At 38.4% G+C, this 16,456-nt stretch overlaps 7 protein-coding genes, 1 non-coding gene and 1 further gene across 8 annotated transcripts; 4 read left to right on the top strand and 5 right to left on the bottom strand.

Annotated features, from left to right (window-relative positions):
• Positions 1-4: 4 nt before the first annotated feature.
• On the bottom strand, positions 5-1,090 carry TAF3 (Taf3p; the record flags this gene model as incomplete). Its single annotated transcript, XM_003647917.1, has 1 exon — positions 5-1,090. One exon carries the CDS (start codon positions 1,088-1,090, stop codon positions 5-7), a length of 1,086 nt encoding a protein of 361 aa, XP_003647965.1.
• A 471-nt stretch (positions 1,091-1,561) lies between these two features.
• RET3 (coatomer subunit zeta) lies at positions 1,562-2,128 on the top strand (the record flags this gene model as incomplete). The annotated part of the gene is made up of 1 exon (XM_003647916.1): positions 1,562-2,128. One exon carries the CDS (start codon positions 1,562-1,564, stop codon positions 2,126-2,128), a length of 567 nt encoding a protein of 188 aa, XP_003647964.1.
• Positions 2,129-2,367: 239 nt separating this feature from the next.
• Positions 2,368-5,405, bottom strand: Ecym_7311 (the record flags this gene model as incomplete).
• A 594-nt stretch (positions 5,406-5,999) lies between these two features.
• On the top strand, positions 6,000-6,073 carry Ecym_7310. The gene has a single exon. It is a non-coding gene; the product is annotated as a tRNA-Asn (tRNA).
• Positions 6,074-6,287: 214 nt separating this feature from the next.
• Positions 6,288-7,319, top strand: HST2 (histone deacetylase HST2; the record flags this gene model as incomplete). Its single annotated transcript, XM_003647915.1, has 1 exon — positions 6,288-7,319. One exon carries the CDS (start codon positions 6,288-6,290, stop codon positions 7,317-7,319), a length of 1,032 nt encoding a protein of 343 aa, XP_003647963.1.
• Positions 7,306-9,936, top strand: MSH4 (MutS family protein MSH4; the record flags this gene model as incomplete). Its single annotated transcript, XM_003647914.1, has 1 exon — positions 7,306-9,936. The coding sequence occupies one exon, from the start codon at positions 7,306-7,308 to the stop codon at positions 9,934-9,936; it is 2,631 nt and encodes an 876-aa protein (XP_003647962.1).
• A 64-nt stretch (positions 9,937-10,000) lies between these two features.
• Positions 10,001-11,782, bottom strand: ULP1 (SUMO protease ULP1; the record flags this gene model as incomplete). The annotated part of the gene is made up of 1 exon (XM_003647913.1): positions 10,001-11,782. One exon carries the CDS (start codon positions 11,780-11,782, stop codon positions 10,001-10,003), a length of 1,782 nt encoding a protein of 593 aa, XP_003647961.1.
• A 472-nt stretch (positions 11,783-12,254) lies between these two features.
• Ecym_7306 (uncharacterized protein) lies at positions 12,255-14,792 on the bottom strand (the record flags this gene model as incomplete). Its single annotated transcript, XM_003647912.1, has 1 exon — positions 12,255-14,792. One exon carries the CDS (start codon positions 14,790-14,792, stop codon positions 12,255-12,257), a length of 2,538 nt encoding a protein of 845 aa, XP_003647960.1.
• Positions 14,793-15,647: 855 nt separating this feature from the next.
• Positions 15,648-16,289, bottom strand: SEC4 (Rab family GTPase SEC4; the record flags this gene model as incomplete). The annotated part of the gene is made up of 1 exon (XM_003647911.1): positions 15,648-16,289. The coding sequence occupies one exon, from the start codon at positions 16,287-16,289 to the stop codon at positions 15,648-15,650; it is 642 nt and encodes a 213-aa protein (XP_003647959.1).
• Positions 16,290-16,456: the final 167 nt, after the last annotated feature.

Below are 16,456 nucleotides of genomic sequence, written 5' to 3'. Positions count from 1 at the left end.
CATGTTAATTAAGGTTATTAAATTCATAAGTGTCACCATCGTAAACCAGAGATTCTCTCCGTTCGAAAGTATTCTGCATATCTTCTAATTCTTGATATTCAGTATTATGCGTTTGACCTAGGTTTAAACCACCATCACCGGTAGTAGCTTCAAATTCATCGAAATCCCTATACTGGTGATCAAACTGCTGTGAAAAATGACTAGATTCGGGATCATAAACTTCTATAGGAGCATGATATGTTGATGTATCTTCTATATCAATATCAGAGTCTCTTTCAAATGAAAGTGAAATATTTTCTAATCTGTTTTCCATATTGGACATCGGCAGCTTGGAAGTGAGAGCTGCAATATTATTAGAACTTTCTTGGTTCAGTTCATCTGATAAAACAACAGGTACATGTTCTCCATTTGCTACCGGTTTATTCCTACTTAGAACAGAGTTCTTTAACCCTGGAATCGCAGGTAAGCTTTCTATATCTTTGGGCATTTTCCCAGAAATCTTCTTGAATACACTTACCTTTTGCCTCGTAATCATGAACCTTATCCAATCATCCATGTCACCATTATTAATCATAGAATCTACAAGCTCAGTCTCCTCATTATCATCCTCCTCATTTTTCTTGCCACTATTTAACTGGTTTATGTATTCGGGTATCAACGACAATGGCTTGTTTGTCGCCTTGTTATTACTCCCCTCTTTAACCTTCAAAAGCTCTGGAATAGGCGTATTATACAACCTGGCATCAACCGCCGATGAGCTATTCACACACCAATCCTTTAACCTTCGGAACCCTATATCACTGGGTAATTCTGGATTAGCCTCGTACACATCTAATATATCCACTGGCTTGACTAAACCCAAATTTTGCAATGCCAACGTTATATCCTGAAGACATATCGAATCATCAGCCGTCATCCGTGCTAGAGCAAGCTTTTGAACCTCTTGCAGCAGCAAAGAAAAGAACTTAATGTACAAGTCGGCAAATGTATCAATCGTAGAAGGTTTAGCTCGGTCAAAACCATGCGCTTTTAATAACTGCATCATCGAAATACGAAGTATTCCAAAGTGAAAACCTTGAGCGGATGTCATAATGAACCTATCGAAGTACAATAAAAGAGTTATACCGCTTTCACCGTCTTAAGTTTGTCATTGGTTGAACTTCCAAGCAGTTTTGTCTTTGCTTTGACAGGAAACTCAATTCTTTTTCCGTAAAGACATAGAACAATCGAAAGAAGGAAAAATCCCAAAACACAGACTAGAAGTGCTTGTTATGATACTAACTAACCATTCCTGAGTTCTGAGTAGTCCCCAATTAATGCTCGCTTAATGATATCAACAAGTTGTCTTATTGTGCACGTGATCTTTAATGTTTGGGTGTTATGAGGACAAGTGGCGAACAAAGACCAGGTGAAAAGATGAATTTAAACCAAACAAGGGCATTACTACATCCATACTAGAAGATTAAAGGTAGAAAAGTTGGTAGTTCAACAGAGTCTACGGAGTTTGGGATTATTCAGGTGAGTTTGATCAGATAATAGCATATATATAAGTGTCAAGAATATGGTTAACCTTTCGTTATATTCCGTTCAAGCTGTGCTAATCTTGGACAATGAGGGGAAAAGAATTTACACTAAATATTATTATCCGCCTCATGAGCCTAAGGAGGATTCAATTTGCTCGAATGTGAAAAAGCAGAAGGAGTTTGAGACTAGCCTATTTAAAAGAACACACAAGCAGGATGCGAGCATATTGGTATACGAGGATCACCTAGTGCTGTATGAGGAGTGTTCGGATGTCTCATTATATTTGATAGGTTCGTTGCAGGAAAACGAGATTGTCCTACATGATACGTTAAATGCGATCAGGCTAGCTATTAAGCTTGTTCTGAATACTGATATAGACAAGAGGGATATCCAGGAAAACTATGATATAGTTTGTCTTGTAGTAGATGAAACTATAGATGATGGGATAATTTTGGAGACGGATCCTCAAACCATTGCTTCAAGGGTTACAAAGCTTCCAACTAAGGATGTTTCAGTTTCTATCGATCTTTCAGAGAAGGGTCTACTGAGTGCATGGGGGTTTGCAAAGAGTAAGTTGGCTGAGAAGCTGCAGCAAGGTTTGTGATACTTTCTTTGTATTTGAAGTGTTTGCGTATAGGCGTTTGTAATCAACTTAATATAACGAGTATCTGTACTTTTTTTATTAATTGCGTAAAGAGAATTTACATACAGGAATGCCGATAGTCCGTATTGCTTTCAATATGGTCTATCCATCTTAATCAGATTATTATATACGTAGTCAAATAGATGGGAAAGCACGTCATAAACCGTTAGGCTAGGTTAAGTTAGGTTAGGTCTTTCTATTCATTTCCTTTTGCCTTTGTTCTTTGAGTTATTTTTGGAATCTTTTGAATCAGCAGATCCGGGAATAGTTACTTTAAGTTTATCAACAGATATCAATGGAATGAAATCTTGCGGTTTAAATCTTTTGATGTGTTCATGTTCAATAGACGAATCTGCTTCTTTGTCTTCTCCAGTTTCATCAACAATTCTTTGGAAATAATGAAGCGCTTCATTTATGCTTTTGGTTTTCTTTGAACTGCCTGGCTGGACTTTGACCTTATATTTATACTTGGCCAAAGCGGGCCATGGTGCAAACAGTGGAATTGCAGCTACTACCTCATCTTCATTGCTAATTACGGGCTTTAATTCGTTAAATATTTTGGCATAGTTAACGTTGACTTTCTCATATTCTGTAAACTTTAAAGCCATCTGCTGTTGCTGCTTCTGTTTCCTTTTTTTTTTCATTTCTCTTTCCTGCTGCTTGGTTACTTCTAGCTCCTTTTGCTTTTGTTGTTTTACAATACCTTTGATAGTACCTAAAGCTTGGAGCCTTAACATAACTTCTTCCCCATCTTGATCAGCATACTTCTTTTGCATTTTCTTTAATTTCCCCTTCTTGCCGCGGACTTTCTTGTTCATGTTTTCAATAATAGAAACCGCAATTGAATCTGTATCACAATTAGCCTTTGCTGCATCTGCATCTTCAGTACTAACACTGGTCTCAGTGTTATTTTTTATTTCTTTGGACACTTTGGTAGCACTCAATTCAGCTGCTGCTGCTTCTGAGTTCGAAATTTGAGCATCGGGTTGCAGCATTACAGGCTTTTCTTCCTCAGTATCACTTTTTGAATTATTTTCATCTTGAGGTTCGTGAATGTATTCACCTACACCTTCAGCCTCATCTTGAACATCCTCATCGTCGGTCTTCACTTTCCACATGCATGCTATACCCATGACTAATTGAGAAGGAGGCAAAAAGTTCTTATTCGATTCATCTCGTAAGCTAAATGCACCGGATGGCAAAAGTGATCCATCAATATCAGCGAACTTGGTCAAATATTTAGCAAAGCACCACCAAGGGGACGTTGCGATTTTTTTGGTCCAGGCTTCTGAGGCTGAATTGACAAAAATGCCCGCCTGCATCAAAGTGTTTGGTGGTACTTCAGTACCTTCCGGGTTTTTGATCCATAACTGAGATCCAAAACTGTTAGAAACATATATATCATTATCTGTAATGTATTTGCTGAAGATTTGATCCGTTTCCAAACCGCTCTTACCCATAATTACAAGAAATCCTTCACTAGAAATGAACCAGTAATACTTTTCAAAGAAAAAAGGCGTTCTAATCACTTGAAGTACATCATGTTGTTCCTTTAGCTTCTTCTTTAGATCCTTTTCAATCTTATGTTCAATATTTTTCATCGCACGTTGAGCATTCTGCTCCATACCTATTTGCTTCTTAGCACTTGTCTTTTTAATATCAAAATAATTGGATGCATTGGCATATGCTGATAAAGCAAGGTCTATTGTGACTGTAACAGTTTTTTTTCAGCCATTTCTGATGGTTTTCGAGAGCTTTTTGTTTTCTTTCGAGTCTCATTGTATGATTCTTCATACTGAGACTCAGAGACGTCAGTAAAAATAGATTCATCACTATCTGTAAATTCAGAATCACTACCTGATTGAATTCTATCGCTCTCATATGAACTACCAATATCATCTTTTGGAAGTGGCAACATCAAACTAATTTTGTTGTCTTTCAACTTCAATGGCAATTTGATATATTGTGCAACTTTATTCTTTCGCGTCTGTTCGCTTTGGATTAGCTTTTCAATAGTAGTCCAATCCATTTGCTGATCAATTAATCCTTGCACAGCCTGTTTGACTTCTTCTACCAGGTCTGCATTAGCAATTATTAAATGTCCCTTCTGCTCATTGGTTTGTTGGACATCAACTAATGCCTGGATCTTTTTCTCATTTTCCGTTTTAGCCTTTTCCAACTTATTTCTTGCTTGGTCTTCTTGGTACTGGATTCGTAAAGCATACCTTGTTGACTCAATAGTTGAAAAATATTTATCTACTGTTTTGTTGTAGTTACCTTCAATTTCAAACACTTCCAACTCTTTGGTTGAAGCTGTGGAGATAAATGGAGAAAAAGGATGGAATTGCTCATATAAGTGTTTCATATCCTCAGTGTCTTTCTCCTTATCGTATAACCGATTGATGTGACCAACAATATACCCACGTTGACTAGGATTACTCAACAAATGGTGAACTTCTCGTTCTGTTTCATTTAATAACGCCACAATAGTTTCCACTTTACTCTCAACTTCGAAACAAGGACTTGATGGATCAATCCCATTACTCTTTAAACTCTTTGAGAGTAAATCACTAGATAAATATGGCATCGATGTAAACAATAGCTTGTGAATAGAAGCGACCTTCACCTTTCGTTTGCCCTCTGCAGCATTGACTACAGCTGATCCAGAAGCATCAGCGGTAACCTTTTCCCGAGCCACCTTCAACAACTGCATAATTTCATCAGCGGTGTGTACCCGGACCTCTGGGACACAGAATTCTGTATGCTCTAAAAAATGATCATCAAACATCTCATACATCTCACCCACCTTATTGTCATAGTCCTTAACAATTCGTTGTAGTGACAAAATCTTACGGTGTTCATCTAATAGAATAACATTTCCAGCAGCAAAGAACTCAAACACAAGGTAATACATACCCTCAGAAAAGCTGAATACTAGCACTCTATCATTATCAATTTGTTTCACCGTTGTTAATCTCTTTGATTTCAAATGCTTTCTCAACTTTGAAACAAATGGAGAAGGGGAGGGGGGTATTGGCCTCGAAAATTCAGTTATATGAATCTTTAATCCACAATCAATTACTACATTTAGTTTCGATTCTGAACCGCTAAACTTCAACAAAAACTGTCTGTTTGAATCGGCAATATTATAGATATTGGTCAACCTGCTACCTTCAAGGGCCTCCTTTAACTCTCTACCTAATATTTGTAGGTCTAATGAACTGAATCTTTGCTTCATATTTAGCTGCTGCTTCTCGAGCCTTATTATATGTCTACGAAGTTGAAGATAGAGTTTCTCTAAGCGTTTTTTTGAAATATTGATAATCAGAAGACCGGCCTCATCCTGAGCAGTACTGTTCACAATAAACACAAAAGCTTAAGTCGCTCATATTTATATTATGAGATATATATATTTTACATGATATGACATTCGGAGAGATGCAGCAGGTGAATACCGCTCCAAACTTCCATATTCTTAACTTGTACAAAATCTGGATGGAATTGAACAATTGGGTTAACATTAAAAGTTAAATTTCAACACCCACAATAGAAAATAACCTCACATACCGGAACGGTATTGATTAATAAACAAGGTCAAGATGGTCATAGTGAAGCAACTAATTGTTACCCTCGAAGTTGCTAAGCTTAAATAAAACAAGATGATTCTATATTATTTTCTATATTATGTTCTGTTGTCACAAAGCAGTCCACCATATATACATACTATATATCATTCGTCTTTTGATTAAATCTCATTAAACACGTGATAGAAGACCACGTGACTATTATTGTTAAACATGTTGCTGCGGAACACTAACTGAAGCCAGTATCCGACTTCGTGGCCAAGCTGGTTAAGGCGTGCGACTGTTAATCGCAAGATCGTGAGTTCAATCCTCACCGAGGTCGTTGTTTTTCCCGAAAAATGCTAATTTTTCAGATTTCTGGCTGTAAAGATATGTGCGACAGTTTTATCTATCAATCTTGAAAAATTATATTTGCTATGTACTAGAAAAATATTTAAAGCAACCAGTTTACTCATTAGATCAGATTATTCATTAGATCAGTTTATAACAGCTAATGGTGGTGTTTGAGAACATATCCGAAAGAAAAAACCTTTAACATGTCTGGCAAGAAGGAATATCAGGACATTGGGAGAATAGTAAAGTATTTGAATGACCATCCCAAATGTAAGGTGATGTTTATGGTTGGTGCTGGTATATCTACGTCCTGTGGGATTCCAGATTTCCGCACCCCAGGTGTTGGTTTATATGATAACGTCTCAAAGTTCAATTTGCCCTTTGCAGAAGCAATATTTGAAATTAACTTCTTCAGAGAAAATCAAAAACCATTCTATACTTTGGCTAAGGGATTATACCCTGGGAACTTCAAACCATCGCTATTTCACTACTTTATGAGATTGTTTCATATGAAAGGACGTTTAAAGAGAGTTTATACCCAAAATATCGACACGTTAGAAAGTGCAACTGGTATCGAAGATGAGTATATCATTGAGGCACATGGCTCCTTCCGCAAAAATCACTGTATTGATTGTAATAAGGAGTTTCCCATGGAACTTTTCAAAAAAGTTTTGGAAGAGGATAAGGGATATGCCAAGTGTCCTAGTTGTAAGGGGTTAATAAAGCCTAAGATTGTATTCTTCGGTGAAGGATTGCCTGATGAGTTCTACGATTCTTGGGACAAAGACAAAGAAGCATTGCAATCTGAAGACCAGTGCTTGGTCTTTGTTGCTGGGACTTCGCTAATGGTTTATCCATTTGCTGCATTGCCAGAAGATGTACCAGAGCATTTACCACGCGCCCTTATCAACATGGATCCTGTTGGTGACTTTCTGAATAATCCAAGGGAGACGGACATAATCTTAGAAGGTACGGCGGACGAATTCGCGGAAAAAATAGCACGTGATCTTGGTTGGTTTGATGAGTTGATGAGGATCAGCGGCAAACAGGATTCAAAACAAAAGACAACCAGTGTAAAGACAAGTAAGAACCAAAGTAACAAGACGCCTACAGAGAGTGTTATTGACGAGGGTGGTTTGTGTAGTACCAAGGAGGATAAGGAACTTTTTGCTATTACGGAAAAAGTTCGTAATCTAGATTTGGATAAGGAAAATAAGAAGGATGAGCAACAGTAATAACAGCTCTAGTTTTATTGGAGGGTGGTGTTTTGATTCGTCTACTACTCAGGGTTCGTTGAGCACAAATGATGGCAACGCCAATGGGAAGATTTGTAAACAGAAGTTGAGTCATAAGTCTTCAGTTTCTCAGAATCGTAGTAGATCCGTGGCAACCAGTGCTCAATTACTTGAATCCAGGTTTTCAAATGTATTGTCTAGAGTTTCTGGTAATACTAGAAGGAGTGCTGCTACGGGTACGAAAGGTCGGAAGTTTGTTTCTACTGCGCCTGGTGCTCCTGTGGCGCAGGAGAAAGTTGTCTGTAGCATATTTGAATCGGCGAAGGATGCTGATACCAGGGTTGGGATGTGTATTATAAATTACACTACTGGTGAAATGACTATATCAGAATTCATGGATTCTCAGATCTTCATCCGAACCTTACATAAGCTTCAAATCCATCAGCCAACTGAAATTATACTTCCAAGTGTATCTTTATCACCCAAAGTTTCCAAATTAGCTACTTTGATTAAATTCAATATCCCCGAGTCGGTAAAAGTGAGTGAGGCCACTGTGAAATATTTTAACGCTAAAGACGGTTTGAAAGCTGTAGAACATTATGGTCTTTTTCCACACTCTGAAAAAGTTTCCTGCCTTGAAGAGTTTACCGGCAAGAAGTTTGGCCTCTGTGCAACATCTGCTGCTGCACGTTACGTAACACAGTATTCCAATGAAACAAGCCACCATTACAAATTTAGAAACTTCCGTATTCGTTATGAGGGGACTGAAAATACAATGCTCATCGACCCACGTACTATTAGGGGCTTAGAGTTAGTCTCAAATTTAATTGAAAAAAATGGATTGTCATTCTTTAAACATTTGAATAGAACTGTAACTAAGCCAGGACAACGCGCGCTAAGAAACAATATATTGCAACCATTGTCGAATGCTAATACTATAAAAATGCGCTTTGAGGCAGTCGTTGAATTACAAGCTAACCCTGACTTGCTACGTTCTCTTAGAAGTGAACTTAAAACGGTACAGGACTTGGACGTGTTATACTGTATGCTATTATCCGTTAATCATGGTGCCATTAAACAGAAACATAGAATTAATTATGCCATATCTTTAAAGGATTCGTTTGCTTCTTCCAAGAAAATTAAGAGTCTACTTGAGGAAAGTCAATTGAAGGCTTCTTTATTGCAGGAGATAAAGGAAAATATTTTTGGAACTGTGCTGAACGATCTTCAAGAGTTAATAAACGACCATATAAATGAAGATTGTACATTGGCTACAACTGATCTAGAACATCAAAATCAAATGATTTATGCTGTACGAAGCGGATCAAATGGTTTGCTTGATGTCCTACGGCAGCTGTATAAGAAGGTTATTGATGAAGTTTATGAGTATGTGTCCAAGCTATCTGAGGACCATCATATGAATATAGATTACGGTTACGATTCGTCCAGAGGCTTCTTTATGAAAGTTAAACGAACCGAAGTATCTACCTCTGACCTACACCCAACTTTCATCAACAGGATCCAAAAGAAAAATATGATTGAATTTACCACAATGCATGTGGTAAAATTAAACGCTCGTTTAAATGAAGTAATGTCTGAAATCTTATTGATGAGTGACCAGTTGGTTGAACGTTTACTTAATGATACCGTCAAGCATATCGCTGTATTATTTATGGTTGCAGAAGCCGTTTCAATCCTTGACTTGCTTTGTTCGTTTGCCCAGTATGGTTCAGAGACGAATGCAATTGTACCTGAATTTTCTGATGCATTGCTCATTAAGGGTGCTAGACATCCTATCCTGTCGACTGTAATTGATGATTATGTGCCTAATGATATTGTTTGTACCAAGAGTTCTTCATCAATACAAATTATTACGGGATGCAATATGAGCGGTAAGTCTGTGTACATAAAGCAAGTTGCCTTGTTGAATATTATGGCACAGATTGGTTGCCCTATTCCGGCTGAGTATGCTTGTTTTCCTTTATACACCAAAATACATGCTCGTGTTTGTAATGATCCGCTTGAATTGAATTCCTCAACATTTGCAGCTGAAATGAAAGAAATGGCCTACTTTTTGCATGATGTTGATGATAAAACGCTAATGATTATTGATGAGTTAGGTAGGGGTTCAAGCATTGGCGATGGGTTTGCCATATCGTTAGCTATAACGGAGCATTTGGTGCAAAAAAACTGCACTGTGTTTCTCACCACACACTTTAATGACATAGCTAAGATAATGTCAAGTAGGCCAACTGTTGTTCATTTGCATATGTCAACAACTCTCGATGAAACCGATGCTTTAAAAATGACTTATAAGATAACTAATGAGTTTGACCACATTAAAAATTATGGTTTAAGGGTTGTGAAATCATTATTCCCACCGAAGATCATTAAGGAAGCCTGTGAGCTCGCCAATTCAATCTCTACAGCTCGTAAGAAAACTACAAATAGCCTTCTAACTACTGAAGAGTCCTTGGAATACCAGGGGAGGGTGGTTCAAGTAAGACAAATTCACTATCTTGTTGCTCTTCTATCGAAGATCAAATCATCAGAAGACTTTTCATTAGACTCCTTGAAAGCAATTCAGGAGAACTTTGTTAAAAGATTTAATTTTTAAATGCTAAACGAACAAAAACACAAAATCACTATTTAACAAGTATCTGCCTAATATACAATATGCGTTATACTTTACCTTTACTGAGGATCATATGCCCAATATAAGTCCTCATTCTTGCGACATCAATTTGATCGAATGTTAATTCTTGATCTTGGCTCAAGTAAAGAGCATTTGTGCATACGTAAACGCCGCAGTCGAAACCGTTTGGCTGCAGCGGGCACACAATATGTTGCAATTCAAAGTCAGAGCCCATTGTGTGCCCGCTCTCTTCCTGTAAATAAGCTTGTAGATCCTTCATTACAGCGAAACTCATTTCACTAGGAACACTGGACATTGAATCTGCATACAGTATTTTCTTGTGGGCAATATCAATAACACCTAGCACCCAGTGAGATTGGTTTAAGTTGATAGGTGCAAAAACTTTATCTAGATCGGTGATTTTTACCTTCTTCTTCTTTAACCATCTTCTAACACCCTGATAACCTCGCTGCGATAACGTAGAGTAGAAAAATGAATTGAATGCAACAATATTTTTGTTTTGAGATTCAAGCTGTTTCATAAAATATTCAATAATTGTGTCATTTAACCATCTACATGGTGCCAAAGTTTTGAAATCTCGTACAGTTATTTCAAAGTTATTTTTAGCGCTCAAAATACCTTTATCATTTTTCGACAATGCTTCATTAACTTCATTAATTATTTCATCACTCAAGTCTGGTACAAGTTTCCTTACCTGCTTCTTTCTTACTTCAACTTGTATCCTTCTTCTTTCCTCAATGAGCCTTTTATAGCTTTTGAATTCCTCTTCAAAAGTCATAATAGACCTATCGAATTTCAATTGTTGACTATAAAATTCTTTACGCTTAAGATACAGCGGATCTACCCTCTCCTCCTTGACGATTACTATATCGTTATCTTCACTATCTTGTGGTTTCTTATCAAGTAAAACATCCCTGATCTTTTCAGTTAGATTTATAATTGACTTTCTGAGGCCTTTCTCACTCTGACTATCCTTATATAACAACTTCAGCTGCGTCTCTCGCTCCTTTTCAAACATAGGAGGTGGATATTCTCCATTATATATCATCTTCAAATAAGATATTTCTGGAGCAGCTTTATTTAAAGCCAAGTGACGATTTCTACCATTCCTCAATGTTTCGTTTAACCGTCTACCCTTTCTATAGAAAGAAGTACCATATTGAATTACCCTATTTGGAGAAGTCTCCAATACAGCGAGAGAACTGTTCCCTGTATCCCAATTAAAAGGATCTTTAGCCAAGTTCAAATTTGAAGTTTCCGGTGTAATCGAATGCTTAATTTTCTCCTGTAGAATAGATTCATTAGATTCAAATTGTTTCTTGGGCATCGTTTGAATGAATATCTCCTTGCCTTCCACCGACTTAACCTTCTTATTTGATACCATCATTTCATCCGGCCGTAACCGTTTCCGCACAACCAACGGCCGCAAACTAGACATATCACCAACACTTCCAGTTGATTCTGATCTTCTATATCCTTCAAGTTTGCCACTTTCACTACAATCCCGCTTATATCCATCTTTACAATCATTTTCGCATTCCGCTGTTGAATATAACCACGACCAGAATGACCGTCTGGTGTCATCCAAAACCTTTTTAATACCGTTTAACATTGACCTATCCCTTTCCAACTGACGACTATTATTATTTGGATCATTCAAAAAACCCCTGTTATGCTGTAACTTCCGAGCACCGAAAGCCATATTTCCTTTTGGCGCGTAATCGTAATTATTAGTGGTTACCGCAATACCTGAATGCAAGGGTGAGAAGCAAAAACTCGATCTCCGCTTCCTAGACACAATAGTCATGTAAATCAATTGCTATCTATACCCCTCACAACTATCGCCCTTTAAATTATTCCGTCCCAGAGCTTTTTAGAATGTGTAAATGATGACGAACATGGTGTATATGTATGTTATTTATTGTTTATTATCAAAGTCAAAGAGAATGTTCACGGAAACTCAAATTTGTTTTTCCAGAGGCACTTTATGGTTACCCGGATAGAGTTAATAATATCGACAACATAAACGATCGGTCGATCATTCACTATACTATATATACTATATTATACTATATTATCTTATAACATTACAACCTCTGGTAGGCAAGATATTGATACATGGCTACCCCGCGGTACAGTGGAGGGTATAACGGATGTTACTATAATACAATTTACCCGAGAGACACATGAGGGAAGGCTGTATGGATAATTTAACACAGTTGTAATTAACATTTTACAACCTAATTGGCATATGGTAACTAATATCAGATGAATGAGAATTATTGAACACCGACCAATTTGAAAATGAATCGTTCTATGGGTTCGAGGGTAGGTGGTAGATAGTCCACGCGGGATGTGGACAGGGAACCATCAGGCGATTTTGAATGTTTGAGAAGTGCGACCTCTTTAAAAGCGAGGACAAAGTTTAGACATAGTATGACTGCTATACTCAGCGACAAAATCAGAAGACCTAGTGGGGCGTCTAAATGTTGGCCGGACCTTTGTTTGATAATACTTATTCTTCTGGAATATGTCATGTATGCCCAGATACCTGTGAATAAAGTCAATCCGAAATACAGGTAAGCTAGAGTGTTAGCCAAGTTTGGTAACAAAGCGCGTTGAGAGGAGTTGATAATGGCAAATGTGAAAATACTTAGGGTAGTGGTGATGGATAACCACTTATTGAAAGTACGTTCATTTGCTAACCAGACTTTTGCTTCTATTTTCAATGGTCCAGCATTTTTGATGTAACTTGTGGGCCTTTTCACACCAGCTGGGAGCTCAATTTCTTCGTCTTCAGAGTCCACCCCAGAGAGTTTCGCTTCTCGCCCAGTTAATATTCTGAAGAAATTAGGATCCTTTTTGATTTTAGGTTTCCGCGTATGCCTAAAATTTTTGGGTAAGTCATCATCTGACGACTCATTATCTTCCAAATCAGGTTCTCTGGAAACGTCAGTAGACTTTCCAGGACGAGCCTCTAACTGATTCGTACTTTGCAAATCTCGAGCCCTAAACGTAGAACTCCCGTTTAGTTGCGACAAGACAGAGAATCTCCGCATTTTATCAGCCCTAGCCTGAACCTCGCTTTGCTGTTTCAATCTTCTCTTCTCTTGCTCGTACGCTTGTCCAGGATTCATACGGATGTCGGACTCCAAATCAGGTAGCCAGAATGGTAACATTTCAAATTTGTCATCTTCCCCGAACAACGAGGCGACACCTTGAATATACTTGGAGAACCTAGGCACTTCCTTAACCAAGTGGGAATTGGTCAGCTCTTCAATCCACTTGCTATGCTTTGTGGGAAAGGATACACTGTTTAACATGATCCCAGGATCATCAGGGACTGTTCTAATGGGGTTTTTAACTTTAATCTCCATTACACAGTAAGGAAATTTTGCAGATTCACCAGGTTTCAAGCAGGCTAGCGGGTTTGGCACATCTGCGTCCAGTTCCGGCCTGTGCCAACTCTTTGGATCCCTGATAGGATGCTCCTTATCAAAGGAATCTTCCTTAATATAGAATATGTCAGAATCAATGGTTATTCGAATCCTATCGTCGCCTGGAATTTGGAACGCGGTTCTTGTGTACATGGTTCGGAGAACAGGTTGTAGTTCGTTTTCAATAATAAACTTTTGAAAGGAATCACAATCGTCACCAAACTTCGTCAACTCATAAGGCATCGAACCTCGCTCTTTTAAAGCCGCCAAGGTCCTCTCCTTGAACTCCGAATGACCTGTGAAAATCAATCCACTGATAAATTTTTGCTTAAGCTTCAGCCTGACTTCTTCAAAGTCAGTAGTACCAGTATGCTTGTCTTCCACAAACATCCTTTGTTCTAGGAATATATCGGGCTTATTTACCAGTTTGCCAATCCACCGCAACCTCACCGTTGGAGAAAAACTCACTTTCAGCAACTTGTTGTTATACAAATCAAAGTTTTCGTTGTCAAAGTACAAAGTGGTTATTACAGGGAGATAGGACCGTTGATATTCAGCTTCAGTAGCAGAGTTCGAGGCTGTTGTCGATGAAACATCACGAGCCAAACTCAGAGGATCCAATTTATTGTACTTATCAAAATCATCATCCCCACTAGGCATAGAAGCATATACTAACATGGGCAAGTGCCTTAAGATCCTAGTCTTCACCTCCATGAAATTGTCTGGATGAATCCAAAACTTGAACGACTGGAAGCTCATCTCTTCCTCATTAGTCACACTAGAAAGCTTTGATGAATTTACCAAAGACTTGGACAAAACAGTTGAGTTGTTTCGCAATATATCATACAACAAAGAGATCCTGTATAGCAATGGAGAATATTCCTCCGAATGGAAGGGCAATTTCTTTAATCTCACTTGCAGCAGTGACTTCACCGAGGGATATTCCCCATGCAGCCGATCATGTTTCTTCACTATTTTAATAAACCCTGTGAAATTCAACCTCGAAAAATTCTCTAGCTCTTGCGTCTCACTCAAAACCTCCTCCAATTCATTCCGAAACTGCCCAAAATCAAGCGCCCGCAGCGTCTCATCACTAGCAACCCGCTCCTCAAGCTCATCTAACCTCTCCATCAACTCATTATACTTGCGGCTTTGAAATCCATAAACTTTCTCCAACTCCTCATCCAACGCTGCTACAAAATCCGACTCATCCCGATCACTCCAACTCCAATCATCTCCCTTTTGTTTACCGTATCGAACATTAAACTCTGCCTCTCTCAAAACTGATTCCTTCAACAGCTTTTTCAACTTATCATAATCAATATACCATTGTTTCCATGGAGGATAAACCTCATTAGCCAACTTCACTCCAAATAACATCCTTATTGTTGCTGCTGCTTTATTTCTGCCGTCTCGAATATCGACAACCGTCTACAAGTTACCAAACTTTACTTAGTTGACTGTTAGCTTACTCAATTAAAAGAGAACCAACAACCTTTCCAAATGCTTAAACCACTAACTGCTCAAACCGCTATGCTTGTTTGTTATAAGCAATGTGTTTCAACTGGTAGCGCCATCCCTTCCAAAAGAATTGGAAGGCTTTAGCACTTCGACACGTGCGTGCACGTGCTGCACCGGCCGAATCACGGACAAGGGTGTAGTCCGGACAAATCACGTGACAGAATAAGATTCTTGATTTCGTGGATGCGGCTACATACTTCGTTTTGCGGCGGTGGAGGTCTCAAATGAATAGTGATGATGATAATGATGATGACACTTATATGCTATGTAAGATTATATAGTATAGATTTATGTATAAATTTGGGAAGCTTTTAAAAGGAGTTACTTCCCTAACAAAGAGGGAATGGAGATGATCGACGAAAAATGGGTTGACAGAATACAGAAGTGCCTTGGTAACACAATTACACAAAAGCGCATTGGATCAGCAAAACGAACGTATTTTTTCATTCAACGGAAAAGAAAAGGTCAGAGGGAGATTCAGATCCAGATTTAGATTATGTATGTTCATACAGGAATATATTCTCACATTTCCTTTATTTATTTATTTTTTTTTGGTTGGTTGGTTGGTTCTTGGTCGCTTCCCTTTGTAAATAAAAAGTAGGTGATGGTGATGGAGTTTGTTCTTTATGATATAAGAAGACGAGTGGTTGGGCAATTATGTAAAAATAGATGTAAGTTGATGAGGAGGAGAGAGGGAATGTGAGAATAGACGATTCAACAGCAGTTCGAGGAGGAAAGGTTGCCAGAAGAGGAAATGTTGACATTTCCCTCTCTGCCAAAATTCCCCACTAGCCTATCGTTGTCAATCTTCTCTTGGATTATCTTTGCTAGTGTGAAAAAGATATCACTGACATTTTCGTCGTCTTTGGCACTGGCTTCAATAAACGGAACTCCGAGTTCCTTTGCCAAACTCTCACCTTGCTCATATGTTACCGCCCTTGTGTCCATGTCCTTCTTGTTACCAACCAACAATATCTGCGCATCCTCCGTAGCATGTTGGTTCACTGTAGAGAACCACTGCCTTATATTCTCAAATGTTCTTTCGTCGGTCACATCGTACACCAAGATAATACCCATCGCTCCACGGTAATATGCAGTCGTGATGGTTCTAAACCTCTCCTGGCCTGCGGTGTCCCATAGCTGAAGCTTTATCTTCTTACCATCGATGTCCACAGTCTTGATCTTGAAGTCAATCCCAATTGTTGTAATGAACGATGGACTAAATTTATCCTCCACAAAACGGACTAGCAAACAAGATTTGCCTACGCCAGAATCTCCAACTAGCAATACCTTCATAATTGAATCATAACCCTTCCCACCAGGAGTGGTTGACGGAGTTCCTCTTAATGTGGACATTGTCCTTGCTCTATGATTTGCTATATGGTGATATTTTTAATAATAATAAAATCAAACTTTATGAAACACACCAGCAGGAGGGTACACTTAACAACGCGAATAGCCCAGACCTAATCCTTATGAGTTCCGACTATCTATCTCTCCTTTAAGGTACTCCTGATTCAGAA

This window comes from Eremothecium cymbalariae, chromosome 7 (assembly GCF_000235365.1).
Source record: "Eremothecium cymbalariae DBVPG#7215 chromosome 7, complete sequence".
NCBI lineage: Eukaryota > Fungi > Ascomycota > Saccharomycetes > Saccharomycetales > Saccharomycetaceae > Eremothecium > Eremothecium cymbalariae.
This window is presented reverse-complemented; position numbering and strand designations above follow the sequence as displayed.